The sequence below is a fragment of the Salvelinus sp. IW2-2015 genome, unplaced genomic scaffold (assembly GCF_002910315.2).
Source record: "Salvelinus sp. IW2-2015 unplaced genomic scaffold, ASM291031v2 Un_scaffold563, whole genome shotgun sequence".
Lineage (NCBI taxonomy): Eukaryota > Metazoa > Chordata > Actinopteri > Salmoniformes > Salmonidae > Salvelinus > Salvelinus sp. IW2-2015.
The window spans coordinates 109,293-124,617 of NW_019942575.1; the positions used below are offsets into that span (position 1 = coordinate 109,293).

Below are 15,325 nucleotides of genomic sequence, written 5' to 3' on the forward strand. Positions count from 1 at the left end.
CAAATTCAGATGAGCCACATCCTTTAGGCTACATAGTTGACATCCTCCTCAGTCTAATCTTGAAGACATGTTGCAAAACCTACGAACACAAACTCTATCGAACTAATAAACAGAATAATTTCAGAAGCTGATGGAATATTGAAGATTTTTCCCCATCTCATCTGTCAGATAAATGATAAACAGTGATAAATGACCTCTGGAATAAGGAACATGACTGGAATAAGGAACACGATGGATGTCGATTTGGATAATGATACGCTGAAATCAAAAATACGGAGCTGCCATACATTGACTACTTTCTACCACGAAACTCGGCTGGAGATTGACACATTAAGTAAGAAAATCAAGAAAAGGGACAATTTAATCGCAGATTTGAAGGCTAGGTTAGGCAAATACGAAAATACCTGTATCAATGTGGAAGGGTATGACCCTGTTGTCATAGCACCGGCCGAATCTTTGCTGGAAAGTTTATGCAAAGAAATCTGCAAACTGAAGCAAAAATTGAAAGACACAGAAATGAATGCGGTTCAGCAAGCAGAGTTGAGCCAACAAGTGAGTAGAATTTACTGTATGTTATGTGTTCTTAATGTGTATCAGGTGCATTTAATGTTTAGGCTAACCCTGTGAAACATAGTTGTGCTTTTTAATATTAGGTTATAGCCCTACTTAATTTCAAAGTCAGCTCTGCAAGTATCCTTTAGGACATAAATACACCATGACAGCGCAACACACAATGGGTGGAACAGTGGCAAAGGTACCCACAGGACAAACAGAATAATATTAGTCTGAGGAGAGATTAAATAGCATTAATACAACAAAAATAATTCTAAACACACCTTTAGTATACAAAGTTAAACAGATGTATTTTTTCTTCATAATAAGCAGGAGTAATATTCTTAGATCAGAATGACAGCAGACTGTACTTCTATCCATGTCACTAAAGACTAACAGAAACAAAAGACAAATTTAACTAGAATTGCTTATCTTTTCTCCCCAACCCACCAAGAGGTAACATGTAGATATACACATTTACTTTCAAAGCATACACACGAAACACACCATAGTAGCAATAAAAACAAAATATAAACTGAGGTACACTTGCGACATGTACTGAGAGTAATATTGCTTGTACTGGCAAGTACAATATTGCTTGTTTCTTTCTTTCATTTTCAATTTGCACATTATGAAAGCAGTGTAGTTTAGGCCTACCGTAAATGGTCTTCTCTGAAAATAGCCACTAGCCTACACCATTTGAGATAACCCTAACCCTACACTAGTTCACAACTGAGGTCTATTGGGAAGACTATTAGTGTAGGCCAAACCTACCACCAAACTTGCCAACCAGGCTTGATAAAAATGTCCCTGCTTCAAAACCACCTTGCAGTACAGAGAGGATGTTGCTATAGCAAAAACCTCTCTTTTTCCATTTCAATGTGTACAACTGCAGCGGTGCAGGTGCCAGTGTTGTTTCGCCTTAACTTCACAAAACATACACATCTGTGCCAGATAAAAGTCACAATTCAATACAATAAAACATTCCAAAAAACTATATTGTCCATTAATAGTTTTTTAAAGTATCTTTTGCATTTGACACACATTTGACACTGAAGCATATTCTATTATTTTCTCCCACCCCTGAAGGAGATACAGAGGTTGCAACAACTGCTGAGGGAGATGGAGCGAGAGCTGGAGAGTGTGACCCGTCAACCAGACCACGAGAAGGACCAGGATATCCAGAGGCTCCGCTCTGCCCTGGCCGAGAGGGACCGTGCCCAGGCCACCCGTGCCGTCCTGTGCACCTCGCTGGCTGGAGAGGCCGACCAGCTCCGGGGCCAACTGGGAGCCACAGTCAGGGTGTGTCAGGAGTTACTGAGCCGACTAGAGAGAGAGAAGAAGGGAGGAGAGAGAGTGACGGAGGAGGTGAAAATGCAGCAGAAGGCAAAAGAGGTGTGTATGAAGGTTGTATAATTAAGCAATAAGGCCCGAGGAGATGTGGTATATGGCCAATATACCACGGCTAAGGGCAGTTCTGGACACAGCCCTTAGCCGTGGTTAATTGGCCATATACCACAAACCCCAGAGGTGCCTTATTGCTATTGCTATCAGCATTCAGGGCTCAATTCACCCAGTTTATAATAAGTGCGTAATAGCATAGTTATCAAGCACTTTTATCCAAGGCAAATTATAGTTAACCCCTTACACTCGTGGGAATTGGCCTATATAGATAGGGCTAAATTGAAATGTTTCTTACAGAAGAAATATGGAAAGCACATGCATAACCATGGTAGCAATCAAAGGGGAACAGTTTGGAGATTATGGGAGAAAAAAAATATTAGACTAAAGGGTGAGGACAAAACAGTTAATCTGACACAAGACTGAATCCAAACATTACACTGTTGATTTTATGTGCGTTTTACATTTACTGTACTTTTTGCCGCAGTTGTTGAATACGAAATCTGAAAATGCTCTGGATACATTCAGTAACATGATAAGAACATTCATGGTAAATTTGGGGTAGGTGCAACATAAGACAAAGAAATGACATGTGAGAGGTCTAACTGGTGTCTCCATGTGGCAACACACCTCTCCAAAGTGTGCACAGTTCCTACGTAATTGTACATTCAAAAATAGTCCATTATAAATCGCAATCTGGTCAGGTGGGCATAATTTGAAAGCGTGTTCTATTGCTAGCTAAGTTACGAAATACAATCTTACAGTGTTAGGCAATTCAGAGAAGCAAATAGTCATTTTGGTGCGACTATAATAGAATCACGAGGGCATTCAGATGCGTGTTCCCTGCCCAATTTCGGCACAATACGCCATGTCATCTTGTAACTGCACATCAAGCATTGTGATCATAATCGTTGGCACTGTATATTACATGAGTTTTATGATATGGCATTGGGAAGTGCACATTTGAACTAAGGGGTGTTTGGCTTGCTCGTGTGACATCAAAGTGGTAGTATAATCCTCAATGTCTCATCTTTCAAAATACATCGAGTCCTCTTCATTTACAGCATTTCCCTCACTCAGACAACAACATTTGCGGGAGAGATGTGGGTAACTTATTGTCACGCGCGGTGTGCAAGTTCAGTCAAAACCAGTACTGCGCTGGGAAGCAGAGACCTTGCGTTTTGACTTCACATATAGCATGTTACTGTACAGCCACTGCGTTCCAATTTAGGCATTTATCATCACCTAAATCTGCTATTTTGAACCTGTAGACGGGTACGAGTGTAAAGAGCTAACTCATATCCACAAACTGTGTATATACTGAATGTTATATTCAGTATATGTGGCCTATGCGGGAATCGAACCCAAAAGCCCACAATCCTGTGGTTGCAAGCACTAAACTCCAACTGAGAGAGGAGAACAGCAGTAGCTACATCCGAGCTACAACCCCATCAGCAAATTATGTATTTTCAATGTCTTGTGCTCACTGGGAAGAGCTTATTCACTGTAACTGTCTTTCAAAACTAAAAATGAAAGCAATGAAAGAGAAGTGTGTGTACTAAAGCATTTGGCATCTCTGTCTCTGCCATTATGTGCTTTTCAGCCAAGTTATTTGTGTTTGTTTCTGTTGGATTTCTAAATGGATAGTATCATTTTGAGCTCTTGTTTCCTCTTTTCATGGTCAGATATTGGATTATACGGAAGCTGGTCGCGTTGACATTCGAGTCAGCAAACTCCAAGAAGAGAACCAAAAGCTAACGCAAAGAGTGGCATATGTAAGCAGGAACACACTGTAGAAACCCCATTCTACCCACATGAAAAAATACTATAATATACTATGGTATTCACTGTAGTGTTTTTGTAGACTTTACTGTAGTATGCACAGCAGTGTTTTTGCAGACTTTAGTCTGAATACTGTAGTATTGAATATACATGACTGTAGTATACTGTACTATTTACAGTTTATTAAAGTATGAATACTATAGTAAAGAAACTGTAGTACACATATACTGAAGTAATTACAGTAGTGTTTTTGCAGACTGTAGTTATCCAACATTGTCATAGCATATGGGCTATCAGAACCAAAGTTGAACAGCCTTCTGTGTGTGTGTTTGTGTGAAGCTGTGTGTGCACAAGTGTGTGTACATGTTTGTGACTAATGTCTCCCTCTTCCCCTCCCTCTCTCCCTCCTTAATTTTCCCAGGTGGAAGGTCTAAACTCCAAATGGCAAAAGTATGACTCGAGCAGGGAACAGTATGTGAGGTACCTGTGTCAGAAGCTGAATGAGTCTAGTGCCCTGGCTGTTTCCTCCAGCCCTGATCCAGGTGTGGGGCATAGGTTAGGGCACGGACCTACACAAGAGCCTGGCCTGGGCTTGTTCCCAGGGTTGGCCTCAGCCAAAGCTGGGTTGCTCCAGCAGGAGATAGCCAGGCTCAACGGCCTACTGGAGGAGAAGTTGGGGGACTGTGGGAGGTTGGGGAGAGAGCTGGATGAGAGCATGAGACGATACAAGGACCGCATCCAGATGCTAGAGCAACAGGTTAGTGTGGTGTAGGATCGTCTGACTCCTCTCTCTTTCAATTTCTCTTTCTTTCTCTTGTCTCGCTCACGTTCTCTATCTTTATTTTTCTCTTTCTATCTCTCTGTCTGTTTGTCCCTCTGTCTCCACACTCTTGCTCTCCCTCTTCCTTCTCTTTCTCTCTGACACGCACACATGAATACATGCATCACACAGCAGTCTTTTAAGAAAACCCCATTGAATCAGAAACCTCTCTCTCACATACAGTTCCACCCTATTCAGTTGAATCAGAAACATATCCCTCTCTCTTTCTCACACACACCCTCACCCTTTCCCTCTCTTCTTCACAGGTTCTCATCTACACAGATGACTTTAAGTCGGAGCGGGCAGACAGGGAGAGAGCGCAGGGCAGGATCCAGGACCTGCAAGAGGAAGTATCTCGACTACAGGAGCAGCTACACACACAGGCACAGGTAAGGCCACACACACATAGTCATTACTAACATACATTACACACAAACATGTTACAGGAGTAAAATAAATAGCCATGAAAGGAAGCTTTTATGTCCCTCCCCTATTTGCCATTTATTGAGAATTGATGATACAATGACGTTTCGACAGACATGTTCTTCATACAGTTCGCTAACGGCTAATAAGATACAGTATTTGTATTTATTAGGGATCCACATTAGCTGTTGCCAAGGCAGCAGCTACTCTTCCTAGAGTCCAAACACATTAAGGCACTTACATTGCATATAAAGCAAAGATAAAATAGTACATCATAAAACATTATTACATATCTACAATACAAAATGTATAATACAACAATATTACAATGTACGTGTGTGTAAAGTGGGTGTGCTAGCTCTTGTGTGCGTATGCGTGTGTCTGTACCTTTGTGTGTGTCTCTTCACACTCTCCGCTGTTCCATAAGGACTTGTTTTTAAAATCTGATTATACTGCTTGCATCAGTTACCTGATGTGGAATAGAGTTCCATGTAGTCATGGCTTTATGTAGTACTGTGCGCCTCCTATAGTCTGTTCTGGACTTTGGGATTGTGAAAAGACCTCTGGTGGCATGTCTTGTGGGGTATGCATGGGTGTCCGAGCTGTGTGCTACTAGTTTAAACAGACAGCTCGGTACATTCAGCTTGTCAACACTTCTTACAAAAACAAGTAGTGATGAAGTAAATCTCTCTTCCACTTTGAGCCATGAGAGATTGACATGCATATCATTAATGTTAGCTCCCTGTGTACATTTAAGGGCCAGCCATGCTACCCTGTTCTTAGCCAATTGTAATTTTTCTAAGTCCCTCTTTGTGGCACCTGACCATACAACTGAACAGTAGTCCAAGTGAGACAAAACTAAGGCCTGTAAGACCTGCCTTGTTGATAGTGTTGTTGAGAAGGAAGAGCAGCGCTTTAGACTTCTCCCCATCTTAGCTACTGTTGTATAAATATGTTTTGACGATAACAGTTTACAATCCAGGGTTACTCCAAGCAGTTTAGTCACCTCAACTTACTCAATTTCCACATTATTCATTACAAGATTTCGTTGAGGTTTAGGTTTTAGTGAATGATTTATCCCAAATACAATGCTTTTAGTTTTAGAAATATTTAGGACTAACTTATTCCTTGCCACCCATTCTGAAACTCACTGCAGCTTTTTGTTAAGTGTTGCAGTCATTTCAGTCGCTGTAGTAGCTAACGTGTATAGTGTTGAGTCATCCGCATACATATACACACTGGTTTTACATGTCATTAGTAAAGATTGTGAAAAGTAAGGGGCCTACACAGCTGCCCTGGGGAATTCCTGATTCTACCTGGATTATGTTGGAGAGCTTTCCATTAAAGAACAACATCTGTGTTCTGTTAGACAGGTACCTCTTTATCCACAATATAGCAGGGGTTGTAAAGCCATAACACATATGTTTTTCCAGCAGCAGACTATGATCGATAATGTCAAAATCAGTACTGAAGTCTAACAAAACAGCCCTCACATTATTTTATCATCCATTTCTCTTAGACAGTCAGTCATTTGTGTAAGTGCTGTGCTTGTTGAATGTCCTTCCCTATAAGCGTGCTGAAATTCTGTTGTCAATTTGTTTACTGTAAAATAGCACTGTATCGGGTCAAAAAAGTTTACTAAGGTTTTGTAACAGGCTGATTGGTCAGCTATCACATTAGGGAACAACAAAGAGCACTTCCCTAAAATAATAATAATGCTATAGTGATCATTTTATTTGTGTGGAGTGTTTCATACATTATCCTCAAAGTGCTACTATGTCTAGTTAGGCTATGGGAAGGAACACTTTTACTCATGATCATCATTCATTTATTTCAGAGCCCTACTAGAGATGCCAACTCCACGTGCCGAGTCCATAAAGGACACCGGATCTCCCCACGCATGAGCACTGACTCGGCCGAATCACTGCTGAGGAACAGGGCCAATCCACCTGTGACAAAAATTAAAAGCGGGCGTCAGCTGTAATTAGCACCCAGTCCCACCTGGACAAAGTGCCAGAGTTCGTCGGAACTCCAATGCCCAAGATGACATATGATGACACATGCGGTGGAGTACCTCAAACACTGCATGGAGTGTGTCAGGCTATGAGCTCCGACGTGAAGTTTCCCCTAGGTACAGCTATAGGATCATTTTCCGTTCCCCAATCCAAACCATAAAGTGGGGAAAATGCTAAACTGACCCGACATCTAGGGGCAACTTTGCCCTACTGAGAGTTACTGCCCCTCCCACCCCACGGGGGTGTTAAGACAAATATCGCTAACTGACGATAATTGAGCACTGAAGAAAAAGCACTACATGCACCCTAAGAAGGGTTGGGACCGGGGAGCTTAGAAAACTGACTAGTTCAACTGGGTTGTGTTCATTAGGCACTAAATGGAAGAAAATGGACTGAAACAGGGAGGTACTATCTGGACTTCAGACGCTGCCATGCTTTTTGGTTGTTAAAAGACAGAATCTAATAAATTATCGATGCAGAGTTGGAGTGTCAGTACTAGCTTGGTGGTCGTAGTGGGAGAAATAACGGTAGCACTTTATTTTACAGTACAGAAAATACCAGGTATTTACCAGGATACTACATGGTAAAATGATAACACAGTAGTGACTTTGAATTATCTGTTTATTTATTTCGGATTCGTAACAACAAACACCACTGGCCACCATTTGAATGGGTTGAGTTCCTTGAAGGAAATACCAGAAAGTACCCATTGTTACCATATAATTTCCGAGTAAATACCTGATAAATACCAGTGGAAAAAGTAAGTAAGTGTAAAATATTTTTTTGTGTAATACCTTTGGTTTGGCAAGATGAAGCGATTTTCAGTGCAAACCCACTCATGTTTGACTACATGATCCATATGAATTATCACATGATACCGCATGGGTGTGTTTCTGTGTGGAGATGGTTGATTGCGTGGTGTGTAGAAAATCTAGATGGGAAATTGGATGTTAATTACGATATTTGAATGTCACATACCTCAATTCAATATTCCGGCATCAAATTGTTAACCTGTTGCACTTTCCTAACCAGTTTACCAAAGTAGTCGTTAATGCACATATTTCTTTTTTTGATTTATTGGATTTGAAATACATAAGCTTCTTTCTGGTTGAAGATACTGTAATACCGTTGTCTGTTGTTAGCATGGTGCTATTTGTTGTACTGTATATTTTGATGTTGTTCACGTTTTGAGTAAGTAATCTATTTTCAATTTAACCTATAGATGTTGACCTATGATATTTGTGCCTGGAAATATGTATTCACAGTATTATATATGATTGAATATGTATTTGCTATTAGTGGGGCTTTTTCAAATTGGCAAATCTTTATAGTGCTGTGTCAAAATGAATATCGCCATCGTGTTTTGAGGTGTCGTCTGAATCCTGGTACACCTAAGCAGGATGTTTCCCACATCCTGGTAAGACAAGACAGTGTGGGAGACAAATTCTCCACAACATGGCAACCTTAAAAAAAGTGCCATTTCAGATCTGACATTTGAAACTACATTTGGAGAAATGACCTCCGAACTGACACAAGTTTTATTTTTCTAGAAGCCATTGATTTATAAACATCAAAATGTGATGATCTGTTTTAACCTGTTTAATTGAAAGGATATTTTTGTAATAAAAATAAATGTTGTTTGACCAATCATGTGGAGTGTTTGTGATACAAACCAGACAACATCTCAGCTTGAGGAACTTTTGTTGGATCTTAGTTTGCTTGGTGGATAACTGCCAGTCAAGTAGTTTGGGGTGCAGAGTCAGGAGGAGTGACAGTGTGAGACAGCGAGGGGCTCTGACCGTAGATAAACCATTGCGACTCAGGTCCCACAGGATGTGTGTCTGTGTGTGCGCGTATGTGTGTGTGTGTGCATTTGTGTGACTGTGTACTTCCTTGTCTGACTGTGTGTTTGTACACACTTTGGAAAACCCCTTCCCAGAGTAGCCTGAATGGGCACGCTGTCCTGTGTGTCTGTTCCACATTCCCAGCTGTCCTGTGTGGCTGAAGTGAACACAGCAAGTGGACTAGAGACCAGTGAGACAGAGGCTCTGGTTACATCCTGCTCCTAACTTCTGATTTGGGATCAGTTGTCTTCCGACTAGTTCTCAAATCATTTTGAGTTACAACACAACAAGTCCAGGACCAGAACAACACAACAAGTCCAGGACCAGTTGTTACGGGTATAATATGGCCGCAGGGAACTGGACATTCCCTGTTAGAAAGTAGTTATTTAAAGGGGAGGCAGATGAAACACCAAACAAGGTGTGTGTGTGTGTGTGTGTAAGTAGCAGATCACTGGATCATTAAGCTCCATTGTTTTTAGTTTTTATTTAGTGGGTAGATCAGCTTTAATATTGCAGAGCTCCATTGTTATTGGAGTCCCAGTTTATAGCAATCTTGAAAGTGAGACAGATCCATGTCACACTGTTCTGTGTTCTGGTATTATTTGAACACAATTTAATTATTTAGCAATTCAAAGAGGTATAGATGTTACTTTGTTTATTGTACCTTTGTTTGTTCTATATTTGTATTGACGATTTAGCCTAATGTATTATGGCTGATATTGATAGTGTATTATGACTGCCTACGGAGGATTATAGTGTCACATACAGTATATACAATATGGTTTTACGTCTGTAATAGGTATTGTGTGGTGTAATATTGTACAATAACACAATAGAATTCTAAACTCTAAACTTCTAAACTCAAAAAAGTGTCCTGAACAGCCTTTAATGATTATATCCTATATCCTGCCTCCAGTATTTATGCTGCAGTAGTTTATGTCGGGGGCTAGGGTCAATCTGTTATATCTGTAGTATTTCTCCTGTCTATCTGGTGTCCTGTGTGAATTTAAGTATGCTCTCTCTTTTTCTCTCTTTCTCTCTTTCTTTTTTTCTCTCTCTCAGAGGACCTGAGCCCTAGGACCATGCCTCAGGACTACCTGGCCTGATGACTCCTTGCTGTCCCCAGTCCACCTAGTCGTGCTGCTGCTCCAGTTTCAACTGTTCTGCCTGCGGCTATGGAACCCTGACCTGTTCACCGGACGTGCTAACTGTTCCAGATCTGCTGTTTTAACTCTCAAGAGACAGTAGGAACAGTAGAGATACTCTGAATGATCGGCTATGAAAAGCCAACTGACATTTACTCCTGAGGTGCTGACCTGTTGCACCCTCTACAACCACTGTGATCATTATTATTTGACCCTGCTGGTCTTCTATGAACATTTGAACATCTTGGCCATGTTATAATCTCCACCCGGCACAGCCAGAAGAGGACTGGCTACCCCTCATAGCCTGGTTCCTCTCTAGGTTACTTCCTAGGTTCTGGCCTTTCTAGGGAGTTTTCCCTAGCCACCGTGCTAACACCTGCATTGCTTGCTGTTTGGGGTTTTAGGCTGGGTTTCAGTACAGCACTTTGTGACATCAGCTGATGTAAGAAGGGCTTTATAAATACATTTGATTGATTGATTGATATATAGAAGTAGAGTACAGACACTAGGTCACTCTTGCCGTACAGATGCAAATAGGGCCTCATTTATAGGAATTGTGACCTCTGACAAAAAAAGGCCTCGCTAATTGTGTCAAGGGACTATAGCAGCCGAAAGAGTTAGAAACTCCATCAAAGGTTTCAAAGTCATCCGAAGAGCCAAGTCACAGACTGTGTTCCAAATGGCACTCTATCCCCTATATAGTGCACTATTCCCTCAAAAATAATACACTAAATAGGGAATAGGGTGTCATTTGAGACTTAGCCACAGTCTCGAGATGACATAGCACTCCGCATGCTCACCTACTCATATGCAGTCTGGGGAAGATGGATGCGGTTGGGCCAGTTCTTATCATTCTCACACATTTACATCTATTCAGTGAAAAGAGGGTGATTCTATGAAAAGTTTAATTCAAGAATTCAATTAGTTGTGTTTCAGATTGTAGCTTTGTAAAGCAATCCTTATTTTACTGTTGCATAGAACACACACACACACACATAGTGTCACACAGTGTCACACAGCCGACAGATAAGCCATGGTTGGGGTTGACAGGAATTTCCTCCCCAAACACCTACACAACTGCACGGTTGGTCTATATGTGAACACACACACACAAAGCCCACCTTTATGGAGTGGAAAAATGTGGTGTCACAAATCCCCTTTGCTGTACTCAGCGACCTTTTGATAGAAACAATGTCTGACTACATACATTTACAAATCCATTCATTTCAAGTCAGATGACGTGGCAAAACAGTTCCTGGCGCCACTAGGTTTCCATTAACCAGTTGTCTACGAGATCAGTCTCTGTCTAGCACTTTATCAGCAATGGGAAAATTTAGCCTGACACTTATCTAGACAGACTACAGAATGGATAGATGTGGCCTTTAATCTCATGTGTATCCAAAAATAATGGGAAATTCCCATAAAGGGAATTCCCAACACACACTGGTTCACTTGAAAGTGGAGTGTGGCAGCTCTATACTTGGTAGCTGTAGATCACTGTTAGTTATAGGGGGGTGGAGGTAGTTGGTATTATTGTCAATCTCCTTTGTTTTGTATATTTTATAAAGGCCAGTTCATTCGCTTAGAGTGGTTTTCCACTTGCTGGTACAAAACACCATTGTGAAGTATAATATGTGGGAAAGACTGGGGTTCCCCCCCAGTATAAGTGGGTGGTGGGTGTGTTTCTTCAATGCCTCAGGCACTCCACAATGACCCCCCCCCCCCCCCTACTTATTACAAGCTACAGGCCGCCATCTGAAAGTTCTGATACCCTCTTATAACCCTAACGCATCTCGCCCCTGTCATAGTTAGAGCCCTGCCATGTGTACTGAAGACTCAATGGCACCATGATCTTTTTTAACCCCAGCCATCACTGGCTAGGGATAGAGGCCAAAGCGGAGGCCAAAGCCAAGGACTGTCAAGATTTCTTCAAAGTAATAGTGATGCAGATAGGGTTTTTAAAATAATTTGAGGGGGTTTTATATAGAAAATGTAGAATCAGAGTAATGTCATACATGTACCCATACTTGTGGTCCAGTATGGCTCAGTTGTTAGAGCATGGCAATTGTACCGCCAGGGTTGTGGCTTCGATTCCTGTGGCCACCCATATGTAATGTATGCATACATTACTAAGTTGCTTTGGATAAAAGCGTCTGCTAAGTGGCATATATGATGATTCAAACATGGTCATTTTCATGAGCTGAGGGATTACTGAAAAAGGAAATAAATAATACTTTCATCAATGTATTAATGCATAATTTACAGTCATTTAAATTATGTTTCACAAATACCAGAACAAATGTTAATGTCCTTGTCTGGTTCAGGTAGTATTTTCTTGCACGTCCTCACTTACTCAAAAGCAGATGTCCATTTTTACATCATTGGTGACTGATAGCGAACACACTGTACAGGCATTTATTTTATTTAACCGTTATTTAACTAGGCAAGTCAGTTAAGAACAAATTGTTATTGATAATGATGGCCTACCAAAAGGCAAAAGGCATCCTGCGGTAACAGGGGCTGGGATTAAAAATCAAATTAAAATATATAAATATATAAATAAAGGACAAAACACACATCACGACAAGAGAGACAACACAACACTACATAAAGAGAGACCTAAGACAACAACATAGCATGGCAGCAACACATGAGAACACAGCATGGTAGCAACACAACATGACAACAACATGGTAGCAGCACAAAACATAGTACAAACATTTTTGGGCACAGACAACAGCACAACGGGCAAGAAGGTAGAGACAACAATACATCACGCAAAGCAGCCACAACTGTCAGTAAGGCAGACAGTCTGTCAGTAAAGCAGACAGTCAATTGGTCAGCTATTCATTACAGAAATAAACAATGACTAATTTCAGCTGGGCTGTCTCTTCAATCCATGCTGTTTTTACTTCTCTGCGTGATTAAAATTTCCCGCATTTCTTTCATCTGATAAATGTGTATGAATAGTTACTATTCATTGTGAAACCCATCTGTGATAAGAACAGTTGATTCTTGAAAAATATGAGGAAGCAAGCAATAAGGGAGAATGTCCTACTGTTAATGTCATTGTTACTCAATTCCTCTTCAGCGTGAAATGTTTGATTAAGTCAGTCCGACTTGTTTTAGATTAAAATTTTAGTCATTTAGCAGAGACTCTTATCCAGAGTGACTTACATTAGTGCATTAATCTTAAGATAGCTAGGTGAGACAACATATGACAATCGTAGCAAGTACATTTTCCCTCAACAAAGTAGTTATCAAAGTAGTAAAAGACAAGTGCTGTGGGATTTATTTAAGATACTCTTTAAAGAGGTAGGTCGTTTTAAGAGTTAAGTTTATGGGCTAAAATAACTGTATTTGATGAGTATATAATGTCATGAGAACACTTTACTTACAATGCATTATAATGCGGTCATAATGCATTGTAAGACTTGTCATAAACATGTCTGGTCCATTAGTCATTTGAGGCAGTTGAAAATTTGCTACAAAGATTGACATAACATATTTTTTATCCTTATACTACAACATCAAAAAGGCTCATACATGCTTATAACAAGTTATAAAACCTTATACCTGTCAGTTTTAAGTTGATGTTACCAAACTGAACTGTAGCAGACACAAGTCTGCCTCACAGGAAGTACATTCTGGTTATTGTGTCACTGTGACCTCATTCCTGTGTGAACCCTTAGTGTAAATGTGCAGTCACTCATACAGTAAAACAGTGAGCTTATCTACCTAATAAGTAGTTTGTCTATCTATTCATATGGAAATGAGCTCAGATAATCAAGCACTGTTGAATTAATCTCACTTGGTGTCATGTGACATCGAGGGTTGCTCAACCACGCACTGTGGCGCTTGGCAGGATGCTAAACAAAAGACAAAGGAAGTTTAGAAGATGACATATAGCCTCAAAAAGTTCCCTTTTTGTAGGTGTCATTTGAAAGAGAAAATAAAATGAATGGGGGTTGCCATTGGGGGATTAAAATCAGGTGGTTTGTCATTTAAAGAGCACATCCTCCTGAGACCCCTATGAATGTGCACTGCTTTTATTTTAGGTGTGTTAACTGGACATATAGTGCCTTCAGAAAGTATTCATACCCATTGACTTATTCCCCATTTTGTTGTGTGACAGCTTTAATTGAAAATTGATTAAATTGTTGTTTTTTCTTACCCATCTACATAATGACAAGGTGAAAACATGTTCTTATACATTTTTGCAAATTAGCACACCCCTGAGTCAATACATGTTAGAATCACCTTAGGCAGCGATTACAGCTGTGAGTCTTTCTGGATAAATCTCCAAGAGCTTTGCACACCTGGATTGTACATTATTTTCCCATTCTTTTTTTCAAAATTCTTCAAGCTCTGTCAAATTGGTTGTTGATCATTGCTAAACAACCATTTTCAAGTCTTGCCATACATTTTCAAGCAGATTTAACTCAGGAACATTCACTGTCTTCTTGGTAAGCAACTCCAGTGTAGATGTGGCTTTGTGTTTTAGGTTATTGTCCTCCTGAAAAGTGAATTCATCTCCCAGTGTCTGGTGGAAAGCAGACTGAACCAGGTTTTCCTCTAGGATTTAGCCTAGCACCATTCTGTTTCTTTTTTATCCTGAAAAACTCCCCAGTCCTTAACAATTACAAGCATGCCCATAACATGATGCAGCCACCACTATGCTTGAAAATATGGAGAGTGGTACTCAGTAATGTGTTTATGGAATCACCCCAAACACTTAACAAAAAGTGAATTGCTTTGCCACATTTTTTGCAGTATTACTTTAGTGCCTTCTTGAAAACAGGATGCATGTTTTGCATGTTCTGTACAGGCTTCCCTTTTTTCACTCTGTCAATTAGGTTAGTATCGTAGAGTAATTACAATGTTGTTGATCCATCCTCAGTCTATCACAGCAATTAAACTCTCTGTTTAAGAACATTTTTACTCCTGTACTTTAGGCTTTCTATAAAAAAGGGGTTGAATACTTAACTCAAGACATTTCAGCTTTTAATTTTTAATTCATTTGTAATAAAATTCTAAAAACTATTCCACTTTGTCATTATGGGATATTGTGTGTAGGCCAGTGACAAAATCAAATCTAAATTTAATACATTTTAAATTCAGGACGAAACAACTAAATGTGGAAAAAGTCAGGGGTGTGAATACTTAAGGCATGTTCCCACAGAAAACTACATTTAGAGTAAATATAGTAAGAGGCTCAGACAATGCCAACAGTATCACACATTAGTTTGGTATGTAGGCATCTAGGACCTTCATTTCTACCAGACTACCACGTTATTCCACAAACACACATCACCCATTTACCCTCCAAAGGAAAACCTTCAT

The 15,325-nt window shown here is 40.2% G+C and overlaps 1 protein-coding gene across 2 annotated transcripts; it reads left to right on the plus strand.

Annotated features, from left to right (window-relative positions):
* The first annotated feature begins 92 nt into the window (after positions 1–92).
* LOC112068549 (TNFAIP3-interacting protein 2) lies at positions 93–7,557 on the plus strand. Of its 2 annotated transcripts, none has more exons than XM_024135700.2 (6): positions 93–552; positions 1,642–1,947; positions 3,639–3,728; positions 4,157–4,492; positions 4,822–4,944; positions 6,816–7,557. In XM_024135700.2, exons 1-6 carry the CDS (start codon positions 190–192, stop codon positions 6,960–6,962), a joined length of 1,365 nt encoding a protein of 454 aa, XP_023991468.1. In that variant the 5' UTR covers positions 93–189; the 3' UTR covers positions 6,963–7,557. The 2 variants fall into 2 exon arrangements, with proteins under 2 accessions (XP_023991468.1, XP_070294298.1); XM_070438197.1 differs by having other exon boundaries at positions 4,688–4,944; positions 6,816–7,352.
* The last annotated feature ends 7,768 nt before the right edge of the window (positions 7,558–15,325 follow it).

Bases quoted from the DNA above. Each gene is read 5' to 3' on its own strand.
- LOC112068549 (XM_070438197.1), top strand. From the start codon at position 190: ATGACCTCTGGAATAAGGAACATGACTGGAATAAGGAACACGATGGAT. The intron at 3,729-4,156 runs GTAAGCAGGAAC...TAATTTTCCCAG, and splicing joins TAACGCAAAGAGTGGCATAT to GTGGAAGGTCTAAACTCCAA. The intron at 4,493-4,687 runs GTTAGTGTGGTG...TGCATCACACAG, and splicing joins TCCAGATGCTAGAGCAACAG to CAGTCTTTTAAGAAAACCCC.